The sequence below is a fragment of the Mytilus trossulus genome, chromosome 8 (assembly GCF_036588685.1).
Source record: "Mytilus trossulus isolate FHL-02 chromosome 8, PNRI_Mtr1.1.1.hap1, whole genome shotgun sequence".
In the NCBI taxonomy this organism is placed as follows: domain Eukaryota; kingdom Metazoa; phylum Mollusca; class Bivalvia; order Mytilida; family Mytilidae; genus Mytilus; species Mytilus trossulus.
In genome coordinates this window covers 5,046,217-5,072,956 of record NC_086380.1, presented here as the reverse complement: position 1 = coordinate 5,072,956, position 26,740 = coordinate 5,046,217, and the positions used below count along the sequence as shown (strand labels likewise).

General features: G+C 31.9%; 1 protein-coding gene across 2 annotated transcripts; it reads right to left on the bottom strand.

The window, feature by feature from the left end:
- Positions 1-2,080: 2,080 nt before the first annotated feature.
- On the bottom strand, positions 2,081-22,702 carry LOC134728166 (uncharacterized). Of its 2 annotated transcripts, none has more exons than XM_063592648.1 (3): positions 22,602-22,702; positions 4,667-5,092; positions 2,081-3,877 (listed from the first exon to the last, which is right to left on the bottom strand). In XM_063592648.1, the coding sequence occupies exons 2-3, from the start codon at positions 5,069-5,071 to the stop codon at positions 2,624-2,626; spliced, it is 1,659 nt and encodes a 552-aa protein (XP_063448718.1). In that variant the 5' UTR covers positions 5,072-5,092; positions 22,602-22,702; the 3' UTR covers positions 2,081-2,623. The 2 variants fall into 2 exon arrangements, with proteins under 2 accessions (XP_063448718.1, XP_063448719.1); XM_063592649.1 differs by lacking the exon at positions 22,602-22,702 and adding an exon at positions 8,565-8,631.
- Positions 22,703-26,740: the final 4,038 nt, after the last annotated feature.

Below are 26,740 nucleotides of genomic sequence, written 5' to 3'. Positions count from 1 at the left end.
GTCACCACCGAAGTGCTGACTACTGGGCTGGTGATACCCTCGGGGACGAAACGTCCACCAGCAGTGGCATCGACCCAGTGGTGTAAATAGTTATCAAAAGTACCAGGATTATAATTTCATACGCCAGACGCGCGTTTCGTCTACATAAGACTCATCAGTGACGCTCAGATCAAAATAGTGAAAAAGCCAAAACATATACAAAGTTGAAGAGCATTGAGGACCAAAAATTCCAAAAAGATAAAAGATATTCATTTTAGACTGTGTCAGAAAATAATTGTTTATTGGATAGACACATAAATTTAGTCTTCAACAGGACATATGGACCACTGATAGAATTGCAGCACTCTCTGTACATCAGGCATCGAATTAAACAGCCTTATTCCCGTCTATGCATCTAACTTATTCATTTCGCAGAGCCATATGGATTCCTCATTTCCTCTATTTGGCAGGGGTCTACTGCTGTACGACGGAAGATCACAAGTGCCCATGTTTCTATTTAACAGTTACCCTTATGGACAAGATCTATATGATACAGAGGGATACAGTTGAATACTCAAACAACACATGTTTTCCACCACATTTGTTTAAGTACTGTTCATAAGTTTTTCGAATAATTCAACATCTTGTTTTTTTTGTACAGATAAATGCAATCTTCTAAGCAAGCTGAATGTACACTGAGCATAACGATATAAATTACAAGAAAAGATTCTGAACAGTTTTGAGTTAACTACAGAGGATAAGTATGAAAATTTACTGAAGGACTGAACAACGCTCATTAATCTTTTGTAAAGTATTTTCAAGGGTGTTCAAACCAAAATGGTCGTTTCAGCTCAACATCGATTTGCTCATTTTTTTTTCCCATCAATATTGTCAGTGTTTTTTTCTCAGAATTCTGGTCTTTTCCGTATTGAAATTCCATCGTTGGACACTTTTTAGTGACTCTAAATGTCTATTTCAGTTATTGAAACATATTAACGTTAATTTCATGTTTTGTATATGTCGGATGCATGTTTAATTCGTCAGGTATGCTGCTGACCAAACCTGTGTAAAGATATTTGAAAATAATAACATGTTGCCTACCCTGAATCAGGATCTGAGTACCCTTCCGAAGAACCAAAGATAACTGGTGTCTGATTGGGTTGTTGCACTGCGTTTAGTTTTCTTTGTTGTGTTTAGACTGTTGCATGCCTCTTGGTCGGTTTTTGTTTGTTACTACATTGCCAGTTTTTTTCGACTGATGAGTTTGACTCTGTCTTTGTAATATTCTGCTCTTTTTTTTTAGGCATCATCCGCATTAACATCAAAAGGACGCAACGCATTATTAGAGCTTTCTTTCCATAGTTGAATTTGTTTTTTACATGTTTTGCAATTCCTTTTATCCAGTTTTGAAAATTCGATACTGCTAACAAAGAAGTACCCAAAGATGCTTTCTATTCACAAGCAGCCGTATAATTACAAATCATATGGTCGTTTGAAAAAGAATTAAACACTTGTTTTAGTGGTTACGGCAAGCGCTGTACATACATGTTTTTAAATGCTCTTTTTGTATGATGATTATTTCCATTCGTTAAGTTAACTGCAGTACCCCTGTTTTTTTTACATTTTGACCTATTATGTCTGTTTGTTTTGTTCACACCTTGTTTTCATTGTAACGGAATTTGATGCGATTGTAATATAAGCGACAAGTGTAGGGACTTTCAGTTTTGAATTTTGCTCGGAGTTCAGTTTTTTTGTGATACTACTGTTTTGGTGTATATAATTGAAAGTTTAATTTTGTCTCGATTTATTGACTCTGAAAAACTGAATTTGGAGTTCTGTATTATTTCTTGACTTTTAGTCTCTTTAATGCTTTTTTTTTAAACGAAAATTAACCTTTTCAATCCTTAACAATATAGATTGGAAATCATGGACAATGCAAGCTTTAATTTGCATAACTGTAAATAAGGACAATAATGACATTGATTTTTGTTTATCGTCAGTCGATATGGTACCTGCGGATATATATAAGGACATACAGTGAAGTAAATAAAAAAACTGGTTATAATTGTGTTTTAATCTTTATATACAAAGACTTAATATAATTGTATAATAAAGCTAATATAACTGGTTGAATATACTAATTAATTTTGCTCACAAGTGTCAATGAATCTATATGAGTTTCCGTATATGTAATTTTAAAAGATCTGTAGATTTTAATAGAAACAAATTTGGACGGATGTGTATATTTGGCACAGTAAAAATATTATACGATGAAACAAAACAAAAAATCAATAGTTAGACTTTTCTTACAATAATCATTTCTCAAAATCATTTAAACAAAACCAATTGAAAGTCATAGAAGAATGATCATATGATATTTCCTCAACTTATTTCACACACGAGCCATTTGCATGAAATTTATATGTATACAATAATTTAATGCAGTCAAACATATAGATCTATACCCTCTGACTTTTTACGATAATGTGAAAAATACTTGCCTTACTTTTTCAAACGTGTCTAAATTACAAATGCATATCAAACTCTGAACTTTTTGATTTTGTGAATAATGTTAAAGGGAATATGATTGTTAAAGGATATTAAGACTTCATAATGTTTCCTTAAGGGGATGAATAAATTAAAACTACCAGTTCACGATAGGAAGAATACATGTTTTGAGTTCTGAGCTAACTGTTAGCTTATGGACGGAACTAGCATTTCTGTCACATATTTCCCAGACCGATTTTGCGGCTAGATGTTTCAATGGTTGAATTGTGTTACTTTGCCGTTCTAATTCTTTCTGTGCCATAGTGATATACTTTGCGGTCTGTTCTATTGGCCTGTAATGTCTGTTTTTGAATAGTCGAAGGGCATCTTTTATAGATTTTCTCGACATGTATTTGCACATTTTAAGCATTATTTCAACGTCATTGGCGTGATCGGGTTGTCTAATGTATGGGGCTATCTGGCCAAGTTTGTCTAGAAGACCGTCTAAATATGTATTAATTATATATTTGTCATTTGATTTATAATTAGCGTCAGCTCCATAGCGCAGTAGGAACCGGAAAACCGTTTCATCGACTCCTATAGCGACGCTTGTTTTCGCATACTGGTGAAGAATCGGTCCTAAAACACTATTCCTATGTTTGGATGAACGTGCGTTTTTGTTAGTTTTAGCAGCATGTGAAAGCAATGCTTCCCCACATTCTAGAACAAATTTGACAGCCAATGACGCCGATTCCAAAAACTCTGAGTACGTCTCTACTGTTTCCAAAAGGCAGTGCATTGCTGATAAAAAAGATCGTCTCCCGACAAGAGATTTTTTTCCTTTAGAATTCATTGTTTGTTCATATTTACATTCATCAAAGTTCGCGTTTGCGCCCGCTTCCAGTAAAATGCGCACACATTCAATATAGTATTGCGTATTGATAGAGTCGTGCATACACAGAGAATTAGATAACAAACTATACAACGGATACGTATTTGTTGGATCTTTGACGCAGACGTCAAATTTGTGTTTCACGAGGACGGTTGTCACGGCAGGTAAGCTAGCATAGCCGCCCCGGCCGAATTCCTTTCCTGAACTGAATGTATAAAGCATATGAAATGGGTTTTTGCCTTCAAACAGGTCACGTGTCTTCACTTTCGTTTCAAGAAGAAGATCAAGACAGGAAGCTCTGGCACATCTTACTGCTATTTCAATGGCTTCTCTCACATCATCACTTTGGTATTTATGTTCGAGCAAATATTGCAATGCTTTTGCAGATCCATCCAAAGTCGCCAATGCAATATATCCGCTGTTATTGTGTTCTGGATTTTTCTTTAAAACGCAAATATTTAAAATTTGATGAACACAGTCCATATGCTTGTTCAATGCGGCAACATCTAAAGGTGAAACCTGAAAACATATCCAATAGATAAAAAATACATACTAGTATTGTAAATATAAAAAAGCGAAAATGAATTTCTAACATATAGTCTTTCGGATCTTATTTACATATTCAAAACAAGGGGATAATACAAAATACAGTATGTTCTCATGACACTTAGATTCAATTAGCAATAATAGCCAAATCTTGAATAATACAAAAAGTAAGATTTGCTACACCATAGTGAAATTACCCATGTCGCCTATGATACTATCTACCAGTCTACAGAGTAGACATCGATCATTAGCTACACACATGGTATTATCGTCCGAGATGTTCAGCCTTACATTGTTGTCATTCGAATATATATGTGGTCATTTAGAAAATTATGCTTCATTTAAAAGACTGAATAGACTCATTGATATTAAAAGTTGTTACTTTTATATTCAAAAAATATGTTTGATACTTTCTCAGTTGGTGTAGGTTAGCCTATAGTACGTATGCATAAACTCATTGATACCTATAAAATGTTGTTTACAATCAGAACATACGTAGTGATAAGACCATGTGTTCTTTTGATTTTTTTATCGGTTGCCTCGTTGTGGTCCTGTCTCATTTGCGTAAACCCTACATCTTCGGTTATTTACAACATTTATAAAATTCTACAATGACTCCTGTTTGTTTCTTAGTTTTCTTTTAAATATAAAAATATCCAAGAGTTATGTTTTTTAAAACAAAGCAGACTTCAGCGGTACACCCCCCCCCCCCCACGCCCCCCCCCCCTCCCCCCCGTATTGTCTTAATGAAATTTATTTTACCTTTGATTGATTTTCTAACTTTATACACAGATTTTTGTCATTTCTGTTCATCACATCGGGATAGATAAGATTTGTCATCGGTCGATTATCGTTCTGACGATGAGTCAGGATTACACCAAGAATAGTCCTTAACCCTAGTTTTGCGGCCAGGTGTAGATACGGATTGTATTTTGGTTGATGCGATTCATTAAAATATCGATGTGACAAAAGAAACTCCACTGATTCCGAGCTGTTTAGAATAATACAATGATGTAAAAGGTCCAGGCCATTGTCATCAGTCCAATCGACGATGTGTCGAGGTTTAGATTCTCCTAAATAGTGACGCAATCTGTCAGGAGGCGCACGTCCTTTCACTGCGTCAATAAAATGTTCAATTGTCTTTTGTATATCACTGTTTCCATTCATCGTCAGATATTTTCACTCAAACTGAAATAAAAATATAATAATATTGATATGAATGCGTTCATGGTTAGTGCAAATAAAGCCCCAAAAAGTACATTGTTAAATACTTTGGATTGGACATATTTTATGTGTTCACTTTGCACTAGTTCCAACACTTATTTTCGACGTTATTTTTGCGCTAGGTGGGAAGGTTATGGAAGGTGGCACGCTTTTGGAATGTGGGTTAAAGGTATAAAAATAACGGGGACGTGCGATATAAATAATAAAAGAGTGGTTTCTGTCTAATTAGTGTATACGTCACAGTTCATCCATTATATGTTTGAAAAGTTAGAATAAAATTAAAAAATCTAGGTCAACCCATGATAGAAAAAAATAATAGAAAGCATTTGAAAATCAATCCAAACTCTACAACTCTCAAATCCCATTTAATTAGATTATCATTCTTTTGTGTTTCATTTAATCATTTTTTTCTTATATCTTGGTATGGCAACTGTGGCATTTGGACGTGATTTTCATTAAATCATATACATTTGGTAGTGTACTAGTTAAAGATTAGAGACGTATTTAATGAGAAGTTCTGCCTGTCACTTAATCATACAAAAGACGTATAGATTGTAAACTTTTACAAGGTTACTTTTTTGTCTATTTCACATATGAATTACAGTATCTAAGTACTGACGAAAAGAAATCAAATTAATAACATATACATATATACAGAATATATATGCTTAATGTTTAGAATTGAGATTATATAATTGAAAGACCGGATTTATTCCTTGAGTGGATGCATTATAATGTAATGTTATAAAATGCAGGTGAAAGTTTATTGACATGCAAGAAAAAGTAATTACAATTTGTGCAGGTAGACTTGATCCTTTAAAGCAGACAGTTAATGTATCAATCGTTATGTGTGTATTGAATGAACTTATCTTTTTACAGCTAATTTCATAATGCTTGTAGAGTAAAACTTTGGTTAGCTTGCTGCTTCGTTTGTAAATATGTTTACTTAATATTTGTAGGATTAACCTCTTCCAACAATAAAATATATAGGCATAGTTAAGCCTGTATATATATCTAAATTTAATATGACATTATCCCAATTATATTTGTTCAACATACAAACAAAGCAGGCAAACTAACCAAAGTCTTGCTCTACATGCATTAGGAAATCATCTCTAAAAGGATTGAAAAACAACTCTGTATTCCTTATCTTTACAGCTCAATTGAAGCACAAATAAACATAGTTAACATTTGTTAAAATTAAATTCAGAATGAAAGCGGGGGCAACAACACCACAAAGAGCAGAAAACACACCGAGGCCATCAATGGGTCTTCACGTACACTGTTTTGACTATCTTGAGTTGTCAGTTTGTTTTAGATTTACGAGTTTGACTGTCCCTTTGGTATCTTTGGTCCCTCTTTTATATTTGTGAAAATTATAAGATATGGTATGATTGCCAATGAAACAATTCTCCACCAAAAACCAAAAGAAATAGAAGTTTAAAAAAACTGCAGCAAAACCCATATCTATATTATATTTCAAAAATGTATGTAATGTGTAGATCTGTTCGAAAGTCAATGACCTTAAACGTTTATATTTTCTAGGACCTTGGGTGGCCATTGCCACCACAATGTAGAGCGTATTGAAGCAACTTTGTTTGCATGACCAATTTCAGCTCAATTAAATAAAAAACTGTTAGTTTAGTTTTTTCATGTGTTTCTTTGATGTTAGGACTCCTTTGCTTTTTTCCTATGATACAGAGTAAAATATTGTGGTTATAATTCCCGTTTTGCTTTTCATATAAGACTTCAATAACAAGTAAAAGGTCGTCTACCAAAATTTAAGCAAATTCTAGATTTCTTTTCTTTCGATTTGAAACCCAAATAATACCAGTGCAAATATAAGGTAAAAGTTCGAGTCAGTCTTTTCCCGCTATTTTTATCAGTTTTATTTGAAAATATTTAAAAGAGGGGCTCGATTATTCATTATTACTTTAATCTATTTTGTTTCTAAACTATTTCTCTCCTGAATTAATGTATCAATTCTAACTTCTAGGTTTATTTGTTTATTTCATATATTTCTCACATAATTATTAATGTCCGGCGACAAAAAATATTTAAATCGATGAAATCATAGCAAGCCTCATTAAAAGGCCATTAGATATTCAGCTTAGCACATTAGCTCAAGGGACATGACCTATCTTGAAGTACAAGCGACAACAATGGCAACGTATATGTCCATTAGCAAACATATACTAATAAGAGCAATTTTCAGTTGATAATATCTTTATATTACATTTATAGTTGATAAAATAATGGATTTTTAACCGTATCAATTTCTGATTCTTATAACTGTTTTGCACTCGATGTACTTTATAAAGAAATAAATATTATAAACTTGTTAAATTAAATGTCTTTAGTTGATTATTATCAACATAACAACAAAAAGAACGAATAAAAACAAACAAAGGCTTTATATCCGTTGTGAAAATTACACTTTTTTATACTTTGCATAGTCCTCCTTGGAAGGCAGGAAGCTTTTTAAGGTGGTACCTAACACTACAGGGAGATAACTCTGTAAAGTCAGCTAAACGTTTTAATTACGTGGTGTTGTAAAAGGAATATTAAGCTTCAAAATTGGTGTTTGTCAAATTGCTATATAACCAGTGGAATTTTTCTGACAAAATGGTTGGTTCAAATTTTTTGAAATTTTAATATTTTTGTTAAAGTGTCAAAGTATGTGTCAAAGTAAATACTTTGACAAAATTTTATGAAAATTAAACGAGCCAAATTAATTTTAGTGAAAGTGTTGGGTGTCGCCTTAAGTGAAGAACAGAAGTTCTTTCAATGTCAGTCATAAAACATGTTATCCATCAATTTGAAAGAAAACACTATCACTCAATGACATAAATTCAGTCCATGCACAGCGAGAGAAAAAACACACTTGAAGCAAAGAAACTGTGCTTTTTTTGTTATGCTTTATGTCTTAGTCACAGTTGGATCTTAAACACACAGCAAAAAAAGTCCTCACCTCACTGCAAGATTAAAACGGCCAATAGCACAGACTTGAGCGAAGTTCTTTACAAAAATAATTTGGATAGACTTATTTAGACGAAATACGAGATAAACATTTGAATCGTAGAATTTGAAAAAAAAAATAAAAAAAATACAACAATATTGCATTGGATTGAAAATAATAAGAAAAAACAGTAGGTTACAGGCTTCGGATCGAAAAGATAATACATAAGACTAGACTGCTAATAAAGTCATCAATTCTAGCGCTTTGCTCTCACCCATTCAAAATAAGAAAGAAGAAAGAAACACATATTATCAAAGGATTACCCAATCAATCGTGTTGCCTGAAAGAGTATTACAAACTGTATGATCACATTCTATAAAAAAAAGAATATAAATAAAACACTTAGACAGTATAATTTTATGACAATCTTTTCAAAGTTTAACTCCTAAAATATTAGCAAATAATAACTGAACTTACCAAGAAGAAGTATCTCAATATTATACTTCAACATACCACCAGGGGAGTACGAGGAGTTTTGTATAAGTTACGTAAATATTGCATAATATCGATAACAGCATGAGATATTATAAAACGTGTATTTAACTTGTTATTGAAAAAGTTAATTTGAGTATTGTGCTAATTGACAATTTTCAAGTGGAGTTCATGGACTGATATGCTGACAAATCAATAGAGATCAATTTTAATAAGTGTGTATAATGCGTAATGGAAAATATAAAAAAAAAATTGCAAAATTCGAGGACTGTATGGTAACATATGCTTATGTGGGGGTCTGGATGGGTAAAAACCAATAGGAGTAATAAAATTTAAAAAAATAAAGAAAAGGAAGTGATTTTGAGCGGCATACATAAAAACAATACATATAGTTTAGCCAAACATATAAAGAATAAAGAAAGAATGAACCGAAACTCAAAATGAAACTCTTTCTTTATAGTGAAGTACATGCATCAGATCGCCGCGATATAGCCTTTTTGGTTAAGCAACAACCAACCAATCAATCATATAATTGATTTAGCACACTAATCTTATAAGGATAAATATTTGTAGCAGTTTAGAAATATAATGTTATTTTATCAAATGTTTAAAATGTAGTCTTTATAGAAGAGAAAAAGGCACGTATGCTATTATGTTCTTGTGCGCTACTCGTGTTTCCTGAATAATTTTCTTTAACTGTACATACGCACGAACCCAAAGTTTCCAAAGCTTAACAAAACCTATCAACTGACTGAAGACTCAAACTTCCAGAAGGCCTAGACAGAACGATTTAATCGCATAAAATCCACTCTGCTTAAAGAAGGTGTAACCTAAAGCTTTAGCTCAATGATATGTTTTTAAAGTCTTTATGATTGATTTTGTTTCTAGAATTTTTAGCGAAAACAAATGTGTGAATGAATATTAAATTAAAATAACCGCGTAGTAGTAAATATTGAAATCCAAAGAAGAAAATATGTTTATTTTGCCAGAAGTATATTTCCAGTCTAAGCTTTCAAAAATATATTAGGGTTGCTGGACAGAATCGTTTTCTACAATGTCTAGTAGCGGAATTTTGTTTTACTGTAATCAGCCAAATTTGGTGAAAAAACAAACTTGGTTTTTTTTCCTGTTTCTTAAGCCTGTACAAATAAAAGATATATTTCCCGACAATGTACATATCCTGTATACTTCATTTACAATTGTTCCAAATCTCCATATTTTATGTTAATGTTGCAAATCACCCACAATCATTTAACAAAATATATCCGAACAAATAAATTTATATAACTCGTTTCAATACAATATTTCAAGATTGCACCTTTTTCTAATGACATTTTAATGGCTTAAAATGAACTTTTCCTTTTGAAATGCCATTAATAATATCTTAAAATGAAAAACATACTTTAAGGATACATAAGTAATGTACATTCTTGTCTTAATAGTAGTTTCTTGTTTTGCGTATTTTAAATTTAAAAATTGCGAATTCAAGGTCGCACACAAGAAAGTGGGAGATAAATCAAAAACAAATGCGACGATACCATTACTTATAATGCTTTACACTTGAATCAGATACATGTTTAAGAATGTATCCATGGTACACGGATGCCCCATCCGCACTATCTTTTTTTTTATGTTCAGTAGACCGTAAAAATGTGGTAAAATCTCTAATTTGACATTAAAATTAGAAAGATCATGTCATAGGGAACATGTGTATCAAATTTCAAGTTAATTGGACGTCAACTTTATCAAAAACTTTCGCGACCAAAAACTTTCACCTAAAACTTTAACCAAAACTGTAGAAGACGGACGGACGGACTGAAGGGCGAATGAACGCAAAAACGGACGCACAAACCAGAAAATATAATACGCATAAAAGGGCATAATAAATGGGGCATACAAATGGGTGACTCATCGATATGTTTACTATCCCCCTCTACCATTCTTATTAATAAGGGTCTGATGGACGCCAAGCTACAGAAAATTTGATCAAAATAAAGAATAGAGAGAAGTGGTGGTCATTTACCCTAACATGGTGTAACAGCTAAACATCAAACTAAAATGAAACCAGTTGAAAATGGCTGAAATCGTCTGACCGATCAGAACACGGACCACATCTACCAAACACACTGATGTGACGTGGCAGGGTACTTTTACATCCATGAGAACACAAAGGACAGATATAGGAGAGCACGCTTTTCTGAACTGACTTCTAGTTCAAATCCAATAACAAATAATATAAATAACATCAGTACACATCATGCATCCAATGGATTTAGTATTATGTCACCGGAAACAGTCAATTTTCGACCTCAGATATAGGTATCGACAGATTGGTAGTACCATTAATATGTATATGTGTACTGCTATGATAATAATATCTTGTACAGTTTTAATTAAAGTATACCAAAATTGATATTGTACCAATAAAAACGATATTCAATATTCAATTCTAATACCAATGTTGAATTGGTTACCTTTTAGAATGAATTTATATATAGGATTGCCAAGTTTACCTTTTTATGGTAGAGCAAAGTTCTATATCTGCTACTGGTTCGGGTGTTCAATTCCCTTTGAAAAAAAGTTTTCTGCACGTGCAGTAAAACGTCCAAGCTAAATTAGGTATACATATATCGAAGAATTATTGGGTTTAAGGTAATTTCTGGTTACGAAATCCCTGAATTTGTGATTTACTAGTAATACATACCCGAGTTTATTCAAAAGACAAGATATGAAACGAAACATTGGGATTCGTGACTGATTGTTGGAATAAAAGATAAATAGTAGTTCAAATTAAGAGATACACGTGTATACTCATAGCTTTTGTATTCATTATGTGTTTAAACTATTTGATGACAATGTGTTCAATTATGGGTTTATAGTTCACTCACAATCTAACATCTCATTGTTATTTTAAGTTTTTAAAGCTGAGATTAGGAAAAATATTTCATTACGAAGTCAAAATTGTCATAATTAGGTAATATGTATTACCAATGTTAGAGACTTAAGACTTTAAGTAAACTATTATGAGATTTTTAGACAATCGGGGAATGTCTTTGACCAAGAATTAAAATAAACAATCTTAAAAATTTCAAAGAGGATCGGACAAGGTTCCGAAAATATAGAATCCCGGTAATAAATAATCATAAAAAAAGTACAAAAAACTAGTTAAGGGTTGAAAATTGATCAGCCTTTTTGACAAGCAAGTGCTTCATTAAAAACGTATCTTTTAATATTCTGTAATCAATTCACATAATTTCACTCCGACCGGACAGCAAAAAGACGAGCAAAATTATATATAACATATTAATTTCATTTTACATTAATTCTGGACGACTTTTAGATTTAAAGTTGATAAAATTTTGTATAGTTTACTCAACATAAAAAAAAAGTGTAATTTACATTCAGTCTGATGTTATATAAGATTACTCTGATGAGGTGCAAGGCTTAACGTTAATAAGGAATTTGAAAATTGAAATAAGAAACTTGAGTATAATACTTAAAAGAGTGACGAAAGATACCAGAAGGATAGTCAAACTCATAGATTGAAAAAAGCATTCGACAACGCAATGGCTTAAAAAATAAAAAGACAAACAGACAAATAGTAGTACAGAAGACAAAAACATAGAAAATTAAAGACAAAGCAACACGAACCTCGCCAAAAACTGGGGCGATCTAAGGTACTCCAGAAAGGTAAGCAGATCCTGCTTCGCGTGTAGCACCCGTTGTGTTGCTTATGTTATTACAAACCCGGTAAAAAGTCTAATTCGTCATGTCATAATCGTGAAGAGGGTATTGTAGTTACGACATACGGAGCATATCCGATATAATCTTTGAAACGGTTATTCCATAACGATCAACCAACTCGTGATGGCCACCTTGTGAACAGCAATCCTCTATCAAGTAAATCATATATGCATGATAGGAAATACAAACCCGGGAACATCGTATCAGTTGGGAGATATATACTGTGTATGTAGGAACGGCTGGAATTTTGCTACACAGAAATGGAAAATTCACAATTTGGAAGCTCAAATCATCGCTTTTGTCGTAAAGTTTTGTTTTCAACCGACCCTCATTGTAAATTTCTAGAGGAATTTCAAGATATGAGGCAGACTTAACTGAAACTGTTATATCCTTTATCTCTAGTTAGTTGGGATAGATCCGTTCAACATAGTTACCAAATGTTGTATTATTTAGTGACAGAACATAACCTATATAGCGGAACGTAAAGTTGAAGGATGTTGCTAACTTCTTATCTTTCTTCCTAAGAAGTTCCTGTATGAAGTCAGTCTCATAACAATAAAGAAACAACGAGTCGATAAGAAGAGGGGACCAATTGGTTCCCATTGGAATTCCGACAGTCTGCCTTTTTGAAATAATCTGAATAATTCTGAGTTCAAATGATTTTTTAACTAAATACTGGTTGCGAGATCAACAATTGTTATTCGAAAAAATAACATATCAACAGTAGTATACCGCTGTTCAAAAGTCATAAATCGATTGAGAGAAAATACATCCGGGTTATAAACTAAAAGTGCGGGACAAGCATCATCTAAAAGAACAAAAAAAAAAAACGGAACAACAGAAACACTGAAATGTAACAAACAAAAAACAAACGACAATGCAGCATATATAGAAAAGAACTATTAGATATCTTCGTTTTGTTAATTCAATTAGATAAATGAGTTACACTTATAATCTTTACTACACTTAAAAACCGCAAGGTATTAAAAGTTCTATATTTCCTTTACTTTGTACTCTTTATACACAAAATGTCTGAAGCAACAATCAGTCTGTTTATGTGGTTAAAAAGGAGACAGTTTGGTTTCACCTTAACACTAAAACATACACCAAAGATAGCAATGTTGTTCATTTATTTAGAACTATCGATAAGCTCAATTTTTACAATTTTCGTAAGAATAGCTACCATAGGCTCTGTAGTCTACGATTTAAACGTCGACACGATAATACATACATATAGTGAGTCAATAAATCTATAAAATACTAAAGCACAATCAATTAATAGGTTTACTGTATCTGATTTTATTGGCATCATTTCTTTCTTATCTACTGTTTACTTATAATAAAGAAGAAAATAACTGATAATTCAATTCAAAAGCAAACAACATAAAATGTATCCCAAACCCCGGATAGAAATCGACCTTTATCAAATGTATATCAATGCATCTGTTCACTTTTTTCATGTTGAAAAAAATCTCTTTGCCCAAATTCTGTAATTATTTGAAAATATAGTGGATTGAGAACCCTACATAACGGACCAAAATTCATCATTTATTTCGTATTCGAATGTTTAAAAATAAATTAAAGTCAAGATATAAACATTTAAAAGACATGGGTAAAAAGTTATGTATACAAAACCTAGTACATTAAGATAGATAAAAACACACATCCGCCATGTTACAAATTGAATGAACACTTTTGTAGGTAGTAAATGAGGATAAAATTACGGAAAGAAATGAAAGTTGTCTATCACCTACGCAAAATCGGACAATGAATCACACTTCATATACATCTATAATAAAAATACTAGTAAACTGATTTTTGTTTATAAAGATATAAAAAAAAAGGGACAATCAATATCGTGTTCAAACGCAAAAAAGATGAACAGACCAGCTTAATTCACAAAAACCGAAGATACAACAACATGATAAGCTTATTGTTTAGTTTCGAATAATTCGTCGTTGCGTAGTTTCTTGCATCAAAAGTTGTTTGATAAGTTATATAGGAGACTAAAGGGCTATATATTAACACTACAACATATATAAAAGATTACAGGGTTATACTTATATATCAAACTAGCGATAAATACCATAGTATAGGGTTATCCAAGGTAAACATCTGGTAATATTAAGTACCGTCTATATATATCTAAGACCTATAATTCAATTCGGTTCGTGATAAAATTACAACCTGAAAGGATGTTTTTTTTAAATAAAGTCATACATTCTGTATGTGTCTGTCCAAAGCCGGTGCTTGTCGTTTGTTGCTTTATAGCATGTTTGTTTTTTGTTTTTTGTTTATCATGTACGTAAATCAGGCGCTTAGTTTTTTCGTTTTGATTGGTTTATCTTTGTCATTTAGAGACCTTTATAGATGACTATAGTTACATGTATTTTTTAAAGGTGTTCAAATCAATGTTTGTCTGAATACGCAACTTACATATGATTGAATAGGCTCCGGTTTAATAATGAATAATACAATTCAGAACTACATCACCGATGCAAATTTCAAATATGTTTTACACCCCTTTACCATGTTTGCAGAATGAATAATTTTTCATTGAAACGTACTTCAGTAAAAACTTTAAATTTTCTTACTTTAAACAGTTACAATGTACAAATCGGATATTTTTCAATATATCCACCAACCAAATATTTTATTAAAAAATTAATGAGGTCATTATGACTTTTAAAATACATATCCGTCTTATACATAACGAAAATAAATACCAAAGAAAGATTTAAATAACATTTTACATACTATACATGTAACCCTTGACATTTTGAAATTAAAAGAACTTTTTGCATTAAAAAACTATATAAATAGTAGACTTAGTTCGATCACATAAAAATGGAATATTAACAGGAACATAAATCACACATTTCAATTTTCATGTTAATTTCAGCAAAAAAGAAGTACAAGTACAAATTTCACGTAACTTTAAAGTTTAAAACGAAGCAATTATAACGATTACTAAACGTGGATAATTTCGCGGTTGTATTTGTGCAATTTCAGTGTTGCCACTTTTTCCAGAGGGGTTGTATTCACTCCTCAAAGATTTAAGTTTACCCTTCGCATCAACATTATTTAAACAAACTGTTTGCATTGATTTTTGTTGTTCGGGAATATGTCGTGATCACAAATATAACACAGGATATATTTTATAAGAATACACACTTGGGAGGTGTGGTATGATTGCAAATTTGACACGAAATACCGAAAGACAAGAACGTGAACAGCTCCATGTCTTCACACGTTCTACTATCGTTTGTGTACAGAACTTCAAAAAAACGTTTCACAAAGCTCAGAGCCTTCAATATAATATGTGGGATCACTTACGTATGTTCCTTCTAAAACATAGGTCATTGATAGGAAGCAAATTTTGATCTAAAACGCTCTAAAATAAACTCATCATAGGTACCAGAATTGAAATTCTGTATTTGCTCCAGACGCGTGTAGACTCATCAGTGATGCTCGAATAATAAACAAAATTCAACAACTTAAATGTAATATTAAAAACAGGAACATGTTTTATGAAAAGGACATCTTTCTAAACAGAGAAACCACGCCCCACCGGTCATTAACAGAGAAACCACGCCCCAACAGTCATTATCAAACGGAAACCACGCCCCAACGGTTCATATCATGTAAAAGTTCATTAACGACTGGTTTTCTGGTCCGTATTGTTCTGTTAATGACCGATGGAATTTATTACTGAAGATTAATGAATGTCATGTGACCCCTTTGTATCCAATAAGAGAATCTTATTCTCAACCGATATGAAATAATGGAACTTATTGCATAAACATGTTGACTAATTGTGAGAAACTAAAAAGTTTATATCAGTAACTATCTAAATTGAATTGATGTGTCCGTAATTATCAATTGCAAATCAACTTTCCCAACAACATCATAAGAAATAAAGTAGCATACTTTCTTGGCTATAACTATATAAAGACATTTATCTTATAATCTTTTTTTTCGTTTTCTTTGAAAGATGCATCAATATGTATCAAATGGATGCATTATTCGTCAATTTCGTTACGTTTAATGATATTTTTTCCGTTCTGTAGCTAGTGCGATTTCTACAGAAGTCTAAAGAAATGCCTCATCTAACTATATGTTAACACTATGACTTGAGGGTACTATGAAGAATGATTATCGTTTTGACCTTTTTATGAATTCGCATTAAGCGTAATGTATTGTCATTGTATGTTTAAGTTTCCGTTTCGTTTTGTAACAGATTCGATTTAATTTTCAGTAAATAGACCTTTCTCTTTTAATTTAATTTCTACACTAGCTCCCGTTTATATTTTCACCGACTGAAGTCAGGCTCATAAACATGTAGCGACTTAAACTAGCTATAAATCTCAACCAATAAAATAAAAAGGGTACACATTAAAGTATACAATATTTAGATGAAGCCCCTATAATTTGAAAAATGTAATTTCATGACGATTTAAGCAACACTTATTTGATAAGCCCATAAAGTGTTTAATAATTTGTTTTTTTTAATGATAAACAAACATAAGTGCTTTTTTTACATATGCTAACACAATTCGTAGCTGAAAAATCCAAAAAGAAGAAAAAATAATTCATACTGTAAATGATGTACAAATAAATATTCCCATCAATATTTTAATGTTATTGTAGCGATTTTAGTTTAGCTGTATAATTTATTATTATGTAAGTAGTTATCAAAGGTACCAGGATTATCATTTAGTACGCCAGACGCGCGTTTCGTCTACATAAGACTCATCAGTGACGCTCATATCAAAATATCATTAATGCCCGCGTCACACTGTCCCGATTTTTACGCCGATAGCAACACGATTATGGAAATTTTCATAATCGGGACTAATCGAATCCAGATCGGGCTATTCGTAGTGCAATCTTTAACTATCGTAAACCATCGGACACTTTTTCTAGCCTTCGGGAGCAACTTCGGGAAGGGTTCTAAATTTTTTAACATGTTAAAAAAACCTCGAAGGTGCGTCCGATGTTGAGGGTTCGTATTGAAATCGTATCACCATCCTCACCATCGTAATGTCACCGGGAATGCATCTTTGAACATCGTATTGCATTCGTGTTTCCATCGTTTCGACATTCCGATGTCTACACGAATGAATCACGAAGCTACCCGAAGGTCTTACGATGTCAACACGACTTCGAGAAGACCTCGTTATCCCGTCGTGTTGCCATCGAATAAAAGTACAAAGGCGACAAGATGGAACTACGACGGCAATAAATCCAGCAAAATGTAGTTAATTTTCGCGCTAAATTACATTTAAAGTGCCATGCGCGATATGCACAGGTTAGTCTAATACGACAGTTAAGAAAGACGTTCACAAAACATGGAGCTCATATCATATGATTAAAAGAGAACAAGAAAGGCCACAGCGTTGTTTTTTTTAATTCAAATGGAACAAGAAGAGCAGATATTACAGGCTCAGGATTTACTTTTACAAGTAAAATATTATTTTTTGTCAATTTTTCATATCAAGTTACATATTGAAAATTATAAACGCGCCTCGTACACCAACACTGCAGGTACACGTATATAGGGAAACCAACTTTTTCTTCATTATTCTGTTTTTTTATGTATCGTCTGAGTTGTTGTCACACGAATGTTTACTTCATAACCATTTTGTTTTCTATATGTCATATTTTGCCGCATTTTTTGCTTTCCCCACATCCTTCCTTTTGTCTATATTATTATGATATTCTCCTGGAAAGAGCTCTTTTTGAATAAAAGGGATCAACGCACCCATTACCTAACCTTTAAGATAGATGAGTAAACATGGGTATACTTATGGGTGATTATTCAGACTAGTGCACACATTTTACATTTCAAACAAGGCAATGCCGAGCGTGGCATTCCCTCGTATGTAACATATTGGGGACAAATATGGACACTATATTTGTGTATGACACATGCAGAAAATGGTAAATTGAATATGCATGTTTGATACATAAACTATTTTTTTAGAAATCAACAAAAACGTTCAGTAACTGAAAATACCGTTAATATTGTCTTTAGAACCAGCAGGTAAAAAAAATGAGCAACCGATTTTCTGTGTATTATACTATTTCAAGGAGAAAAAAACAAGTCCATCTGCATTACCTTCACCTTTGGTCTGGAACGTAAAAATGTCAGATCATTACAAGGAGGAACAATATACCAAATATGGTTAAAATCTTTTGAAGCATATAATTTAAATGCATCGTAAGCTGTATACGACTTCTTTTAGACATCGTATGGCCATCGCGCCATCGTCGTAATTCTTCGTGTAGCCTTCGTGATCCATCGTGTAGGGTTCGGCTGAGATATGAAGCTAAAATACCCGTCTTCGGTTAACCTTCGTATGTCCATCTTTTGCTATCGCATATAATTTCGGCACCATCGTATAGACTTCGTTATTCATCGTACTTGCTTCGGTCACTTTTTGGTATTTTAACGAGATCGGGACTAACTTCGTACGAACTTACAGTTTTTGCATTCGGGTGTCCATCGTATATAAAAATCGGGACAGTGTGACGCGGGCATAAAGCCAAACAAGTACAAAGGTGAAGAACATTGAGAATCCAAAATTCCAAAAATTTGTCTTTCTAGTAAATACATTGGGGTTAAATTACATTTCTAAAGGGCATTGTCTAGTGTTTTTATTTCTTTGAACGGTATCTATATCATTTAAATTCATCGCCCGGTATCTTAAGAACCGGTCGGTATCTACATTTGTACAGAACCGCCCGGTACCTAATCTTTGGAACCGTCGGGAAATCGCCTGTAATGTTGTATATAAGTGGAAGCGAGAGAGAATAGATAGTGGAGATAGTTAGTTAGAAGTGTTGAGAGTAATATTGTGTAAGTGAATTAGGATAATGGTTCAACTGTTTCATTATGCTTAACTGATATACATTCAACAGATTGCATAGTGATCTGATTTGAAACTTTGCGTTGTGGTTTGTTTTCTTTGTGCCTTTTGAATATGGATTTTACGTAATTTACGCTACCAAAATAACACACCGACAAACACGTATGGATCCGTACAAAAACGACAACGCTACATTATTGTAATCTATTCCAATTCTGCTTACAACTGCTTTTTTCTTTATTCTACTTTACGCACTAAATGTAATGCTGCATCACATATTAAATATTGAATTCTATTGTGTTTTAACTTTAAGGTTCAAATTATGTTAGTAAGAAAGAATTCAATATTCAAGAAGTCACATTGCTAATCTTGAACTTAATCACAACGTTAATCGTATTATGATGACAACATGCATGTCGTCAGTATAAGTCAAGAGCTTAATTATTAAATGAAGGTTTCTTTAGAAAGTTGTATAACTTAGGTAAGCAATCGTCTAAAAATATTTAGATTTTGAAGTATTGTAAATATTTAAATACTTTTTATTTGGCACAGCAGTATCTCAAATTAACAACCAAATGAACGATAGGTTAAACATTTAAAAAGTTTTTTGTCCATTATTTCATTAACGATAGTAAATTTGATACTAGGCTGAAGTGTTTATTTGAATAGATTCTGTAGTTAACGAAATGTCTGCATTATGTTCAAGTTTTTTTTTAAATGAAAATGAAAATAAAACTTTTGAATCAAGTTCACAGTCAGTAAATTAATAATACATTAAAAATATGTCGTCATGAATATAAATTTGAATTCAATTTAAATACTCCAATGTTGAGCATGTTTATATTTCATATAAATACTTGAAATATTTTGACACATTTTATCAATTGTAAATAACTGGCTAATGACCAAAATATAAAATAGAGATACTATGTGTATTTACATGTACTTGTGTAATTGCATAGTTGGTTGTTTAAATTTCGGAATTAAGTTCGTTTTCAAAAAATGAAAATAACACTAAAACCATTGGAACTAAGACCCAACTAACATAATCATCACAAATGTGATTAGGAATGCATAAACTACGACTTAAAAGACTTGGTGAGTCCGAACCGTTCTTCTGAAATTACTTTCATCGGGTACTCTTAAGGCAAAACTTTTAAAGCCAAGGATTTATTAATATGTTAAAACATGTAAGAAGCTAGCTATCTGATCGAAACAAGTACACGTAAATCAAAAATACCGAGCTCTAAAGGAAATTCAAAAAGTCCATTAAAACTGAGAAGTGACCTCACAAGATTAGCATTTTTCCTATTAAATCAAGCTAGATTGAGGATATTTGAAACTAAAAATTATAAACAAAACAAAATAAGGCCCTGAGTTCAAATATATAAGGAATAACAACTGGAAATCGCTCTATATGATCATTATATCTTTGTCAAAGATTATAGTTTATAACATGATGCCAAACTCCCGTTCTCGTTTCTAGTTTATAAGAAATAGCAGGTTAATACTTATTAATCTATACTGAGTTACTAGTACGTGTTGCATGTACACAATCCTTATAACCAGTGTCCTTCCTTTAATTCGCATCCAGATATCACCGATAATATTTGATATGCATACTTTTTTAAATCGATGATAGGAAATTCAGCATTCAGATGCAATTATAATTTTATTTTATTTTCTTTCTTTTTTTTTTAGAGGGGGTATCTTTTCTATATATCATTTTATTTATCAATTTTTATTTATCAGTAAAATATTTTTGATGTTTGTATATATTTGTAACGTTTCAATGCATATATTTATAGTTTACAGTTAATATATATGTGAGATAACATTGTTCCCCTACCGATAAATGTGTTTAATATTCCAAACATCAACATTAAGACTTTAAAAGTAAATAAATTTAAATTGAGTAGATTCGAAATTGGTATGCAAATGTTTATAGTTGATGTCTTCTTTACAATACAGGTAAATAGTTAGCATATGTTAAATTCGTATAGAAGTATAAAAGATATTCAATAGATTAACAAATATTCAATGAAACTTTTATTCATTTTCATATGCGTGATAGGATTTTTTTTTTAGTAATTTCATTAAGCTAAACAAAAATCTTAACTCAAAGTTAACCAAATTGATCTTATACAGTTTTGTACTTCCCTCTAAGGCTGTATAGATGAACGTACCAGGTGAGGTATTTATCAGAAAAAAACGTGATGTTCGCATTGAAATCGTAGCATATGCTTGGTGTTTTACTCTTACACATGATTTTGTATATTGTGCAAGCAGTTTTCTGTTCTTATTTTTTTTCATTTACATTTATTTATTTAAATTTTCTATTTTTAATAACTTTAAAATGAGTCCTTATCCTTTTACTGGCAAAACAAGATATATTTTGATGACAATATGCTAATCGTAGGTATATTAAATCTTATATCGCAGAATTTTCAATGATATGCACGGAAAAACCACTAACATTTAATGCTGCTGTTTTATAGTGGGAGTATTTAGATGTTCGATGGATACATAATGCCATTCAATTTAACCATATGTTCTCAATTTTGTAATTGTAGCATGGCCTTTTGGTAACCCTATTGTCTTTATCATTACGGCTAGATAATGTCAGTTTTACAATTATTTTATTTGTGAAATCCTCTTTCTCCAAAACATATTATGTATTTGGAGGTATTGTTTGAGTTATAATTGATAACTAGGTTGTTTCGTGAGAATGTCAAATTACAAAATTACAAAGAAAAACAATTTACCCTTGGACAAACTTTTACAAATCTGATTCAATTTTGATTTAAGTAAATGTACTGAATTGTTATGCTATTATACAATGTTGCAACTTTACGGATGCGTTTTACAGGCATGAATTTTAGAAGTCAATATACGTAGACTATTGATATCTAGATGGATTTGGATACTTACATCAATCGATTAGCCACATCTGTCAGTGATCATAAACAGCCGGATGGTGTTGCAACCACAGTTTTATTAAAATTATCAAATAAATATGAAACCCATGCAAATGTTTCTATAAACACTGAAAGATGAATTCGCTAACTAACGTCCATTAGTGCGATACCAAAGGGTTAAAATGAATTACGTTTGCTGCCGATTTCAGTACTTCATATGTGTGATACTTGAGCAAACTTCATAAACCAAAGAGTGAAGCAATGAAGTTTACACTGCCGTCTAATGTGCAGGTGTCATATATCTGCTTAAAACCTCATATCATATGACTAATCCCGTCTGTTTTTCAACTATTTATTTCATTAATCTTTTCTTTTCAATTTAATGACATAAAAGATATAGAATTATTATCTCTCTCTCTCTCTCTCTCTCTCTCTCTCTCTCTCTCTCTCTCTCTCTCTCTCTGTGTTTTATATACTAAAATGCCTACCTTAAACTATATCCACTTCCGTGATAAGTTTTTGGTTTTGTTCGAAGAAGTCGTTATCTGGTGAGTGTAACGGGTGAATATTGAATGGATTTTTTAAATTAGATGTTTAAATACCCAGAGGATTATGAATATTGAAAAACTACTGAATGGGGCCCATACAAAGGTTAACTGCTGAGGTGTAAACATAGTATAGATATATTTGTTTACTAAAATATTGTATTGGTTGCTTATTTATATGTTTGTGTTTTAATGAAACTTTGATTATTAAATGATATATATATATAAACATACAGAACTGTAAAATAACCAGGCAAATGTGGATTATTCTCAAATAAAAAGAACATCTAAAAAGGCGTTCAAACAAAAACGTTTCACCTACACACAATATATAAAACTAGTCCTCTAACACAAACAATTATAAAGATTTAAAATAAATAATATCATGTCTTTTAAAATATACATTTTGTTAAATATGTTTCGTTTTTTAAACACGTAAAAATTTTAAGTAATGGTTATGTGTGCACTCATTACTTTTGATTTTACGTTTCAATTTTCATTGAAAATATTAACACATAAAACTTATTTATCATTATAGTTCCAATATTCCGTTAGTCTAGCAAATATTTTATATAATACTAAAAACATTTGATGATACAATACTATAAATATGATTAAGTTAAATGTAAGCATTTCGTTTCCGACGGACGAATATAATGTGGTCAAAACGTGCATTTGACGTGGACTAATAACAAGCTTTCAATTGGGTTTTTTGTCACATTTTTTCCATCATATATATTTGGGATGCAAACGATTGTTTTTCATTGATAATTTGATAATTTTTCTTATATATTAATGATCAATTGAAAAACAATTCTTCGGACGCATGAAATTGTGCAAAGTAGTATTTTCATTTTGGAGATCAAACTATTGAATAGTTACCGTTATTGAATAATAATTAAGAGCCTATGTGAATATAATCCAAAATTCCCGATTTTACAAAACGACTAATAAAGAGAATCAAAGTTTTGTTACAAATTATTTATGTAGTTCACCATTTTCTGCATGTGAAAATGTCTGTACCGCGTCAGGATTATGACAGTTGTCCATTCATTTGAAATTTGCCATTTGATTAGGACTTTCCGTTTTGAATTTTCATGATAGTTCAGTTTTTTTGTGATTTTACTTTTTCAATACGTAAATTATATAATAAAATTGAGAATGGAAATGGGAAATGTGTCAAAGAGACAACAACACGACCATAGAAAAAACAATACTAGAAACAAATATATATTAGTTCAGTGATAATGAACACCGTACTTATTTCCGAATTGTACACAAGAAACTAAAATTAAAATAACACAAGACTTTCTAGAAAACCAAAATCCACGAATTTAAAAACCCACGAACATGTTAATATTGCTTTAACCACGAAAATTGATACCCACAAATTAAAGTACTTTCACAGTATCTAAAAGTATTATTAAATTTGTTTATTATATTTTGTTTCGATGAGTCTTTGCTAATTTTTGTCATCAATTGTAACTCATAGCAATACAAAGAACAGGTCCGCAATAAGTAGTGCACAGTTCGTCCCCATTGGAATTCCGATAACCTGACGATATACGGAATCTCCAAAGTGAACAAAAATGTAATCTAGTAAAAATTCAAGGGCAGATATAGTATCAAAGCATATCCAATTGACATAGTTTTTTTGTTTATTGCTACTAAAAAATTTCTTAAAAGAGTTATTCATTATCACTGAACTAGTATATATTTGTTTAGGGGCCAGCTGAAGGACGCCTCCGGGTGCGGGAATTTCTCGCTACATTGAAGACCTGTTGGTGACCTTCTGCTGTTGTGTTTTTTTTTTTTTTTTTTTTTTTTTTTTTTTTTTTTTTTATTTTGGTCGGGTTGTTGTCTCTTTGACACATTCCCCATTTCCATTCTCAATTTTATTTGAACATATATATTCACATTCTGACTTTTTAAATGCCCATTTTATGATGAGTGTGATTTTTTTCTTTATGAGAATATGAGGCAATGTGGTATACAGGGCAGAAAAATAAAAACTTTGAACAGATTCAAAATCACAAATTTAGGCTAGCAATTTCTCAAGGTACTTCCAACGAGTTCTTGACACTCCAAAAGTAATTTATTCCACTATTTTCGAAAGCCTGCTTTGAACAATTTATTATCAGGTTTTTGATTGTAAAAAGTGTACCGATAAGAAAAATAGACAATTTAGTAGTGGAACAATGGCTTGGAGACGAAATAAATCTATATTTGTTATAAGTTTTCTGTAGTTATTTATCTGTGACATGGAAATACCCATAATCAATGAGTTATTGATGTTCTATCATTTGTTTATTTTTGTTTATAGTATTGATAGTTTTCCCATAGTATGTCGGCTTTGATTGTATCATCTCTAATTAACAGAAGTTCTAAATTGTTCAAAAACTTTGATTTGTTTTCGAAAACCTAAGGATTGTCTTATTCCAGGACTAGATTACCTTAGCTGTATTTGGCACAGCTATTGGGAAGTTTGGGTCCTCAGTGATCTTCAACTTTTTACTTTATAACTATTTTGATCTTAGCGTCACTGATGAGTCTTCTGTTTAGGAAACGCGCGTCTTGCGTATTAAATTATAATCCTGGTACCTTTCATAACTATTGTATATTGAATTTCAAATATAAACATCATCAAACTTACCCCATTTAACGCATAGATATGATCAATGAATCAATCACATCATTTGTACTACATTGGAGCAGGAATGACAATCATTTCTGGAACACCTGCTTTACTTTAATACTGATGAACAACTCTGATTGAAAAAATGATAGGAAGACGAAACGAGAAAAAAACGGTGAATGGACATTAGGCGTTTCTCAATGTTGATAATTTTTTTCGTGTTGTCAAGTTATCAAAAAAGATGCAACAGTATAGACCAATGTTTAAATCTCAATTTACCGATTAAAAAATTTGTAATCGGCATCACCAATTCATATGTATTTTATGGGGAGGGAAGTATGGAAAAGAAGGGGAGGGCTGAATGTCGCTCCCGTCATCTAAATCAATTCATGCCACTTTTTTTTTAAAAAGATAGAAGTCAAGGTTGAAAAACTTCATACTGAGGGAAATACATGAATTTCAAAGGTGCGAACCCAGTGCGTCAAAGGCGTTGACGAATCAAATCAATGAGAAAACCCATATTTAAAACAAAGAGATACATGAGATAGCCAAGTCGTAAATTCCTCAATAGGAGATAACTGTACTTTTTTTTGACGGGGGTAACCTGATAATGCTGCAAAGTAAAAACAAAAGTGAACGTTTGCAAATAAGTATTTTATTTCTGCGTCACCATGCTTTAAAGATATATTTCTAAAAACAAATCCATAATAGATAATAAAGTGAAGGGACAATACAATTAAAAAGATACAATGAGTAAGAGTGCGGCATCCTGTCATGAGTCAACCCCATATTGTATAAGTCCTCGACATGATGGATGCGAGAGATCAAACGACGGAAACGCGTATTTATTTATAACAGTACAATACGTTAAACATATATAAACAAACCACAAACGCTTCATTACAATGTTCTGACTTAGGACATGATGTTTGTAAATGATCTACAGTTTGATACAATCACAACTAATAGATGAGCAATGTTCTTTTAGTTTAAAACCAGGTTTAATTCACCACTTTCTACATTTGAAAATGCCTGTCAAGAATATCACAGTTGTTGTCCATTCTGATGTGTTTAGTCATTTGATTTTGCAGTGTGCTTAGGAACTTTCCGATTTGGTTTTCCTCTGAGTTCAGTACTTTTGTGATTTTATCTTTAGATTAAGGGAGCAATCATAACACATCCAAAAAAGTGTGAAAACGTCATCATCATCATTAGAAACGCAAGACCTTGTGCAATGCGCAAACAACAGGAAAACGGAAATACAGGGAGGGTGTAGGATCATGAATTATCATAACTCTACGCATATATTATTATCTATGTAGTTGTCTTTTAATTTGTTAAAAACTAGATTCATGTTGGAATCAAAAAAACAAAATTTGAAGATTGTACTACGGTCGACGTGGATATATCATCCACTCTATGACACGACAAATTTGTTCAGCCAAAA

Bases quoted from the DNA above. Each gene is read 5' to 3' on its own strand.
- LOC134728166 (XM_063592648.1), bottom strand. From the start codon at position 5,071: ATGAATGGAAACAGTGATATACAAAAGACAATTGAACATTTTATTGAC. The intron at 3,878-4,666 runs GTAAAATAAATT...ATATGTTTTCAG, and splicing joins AGTTAGAAAATCAATCAAAG to GTTTCACCTTTAGATGTTGC.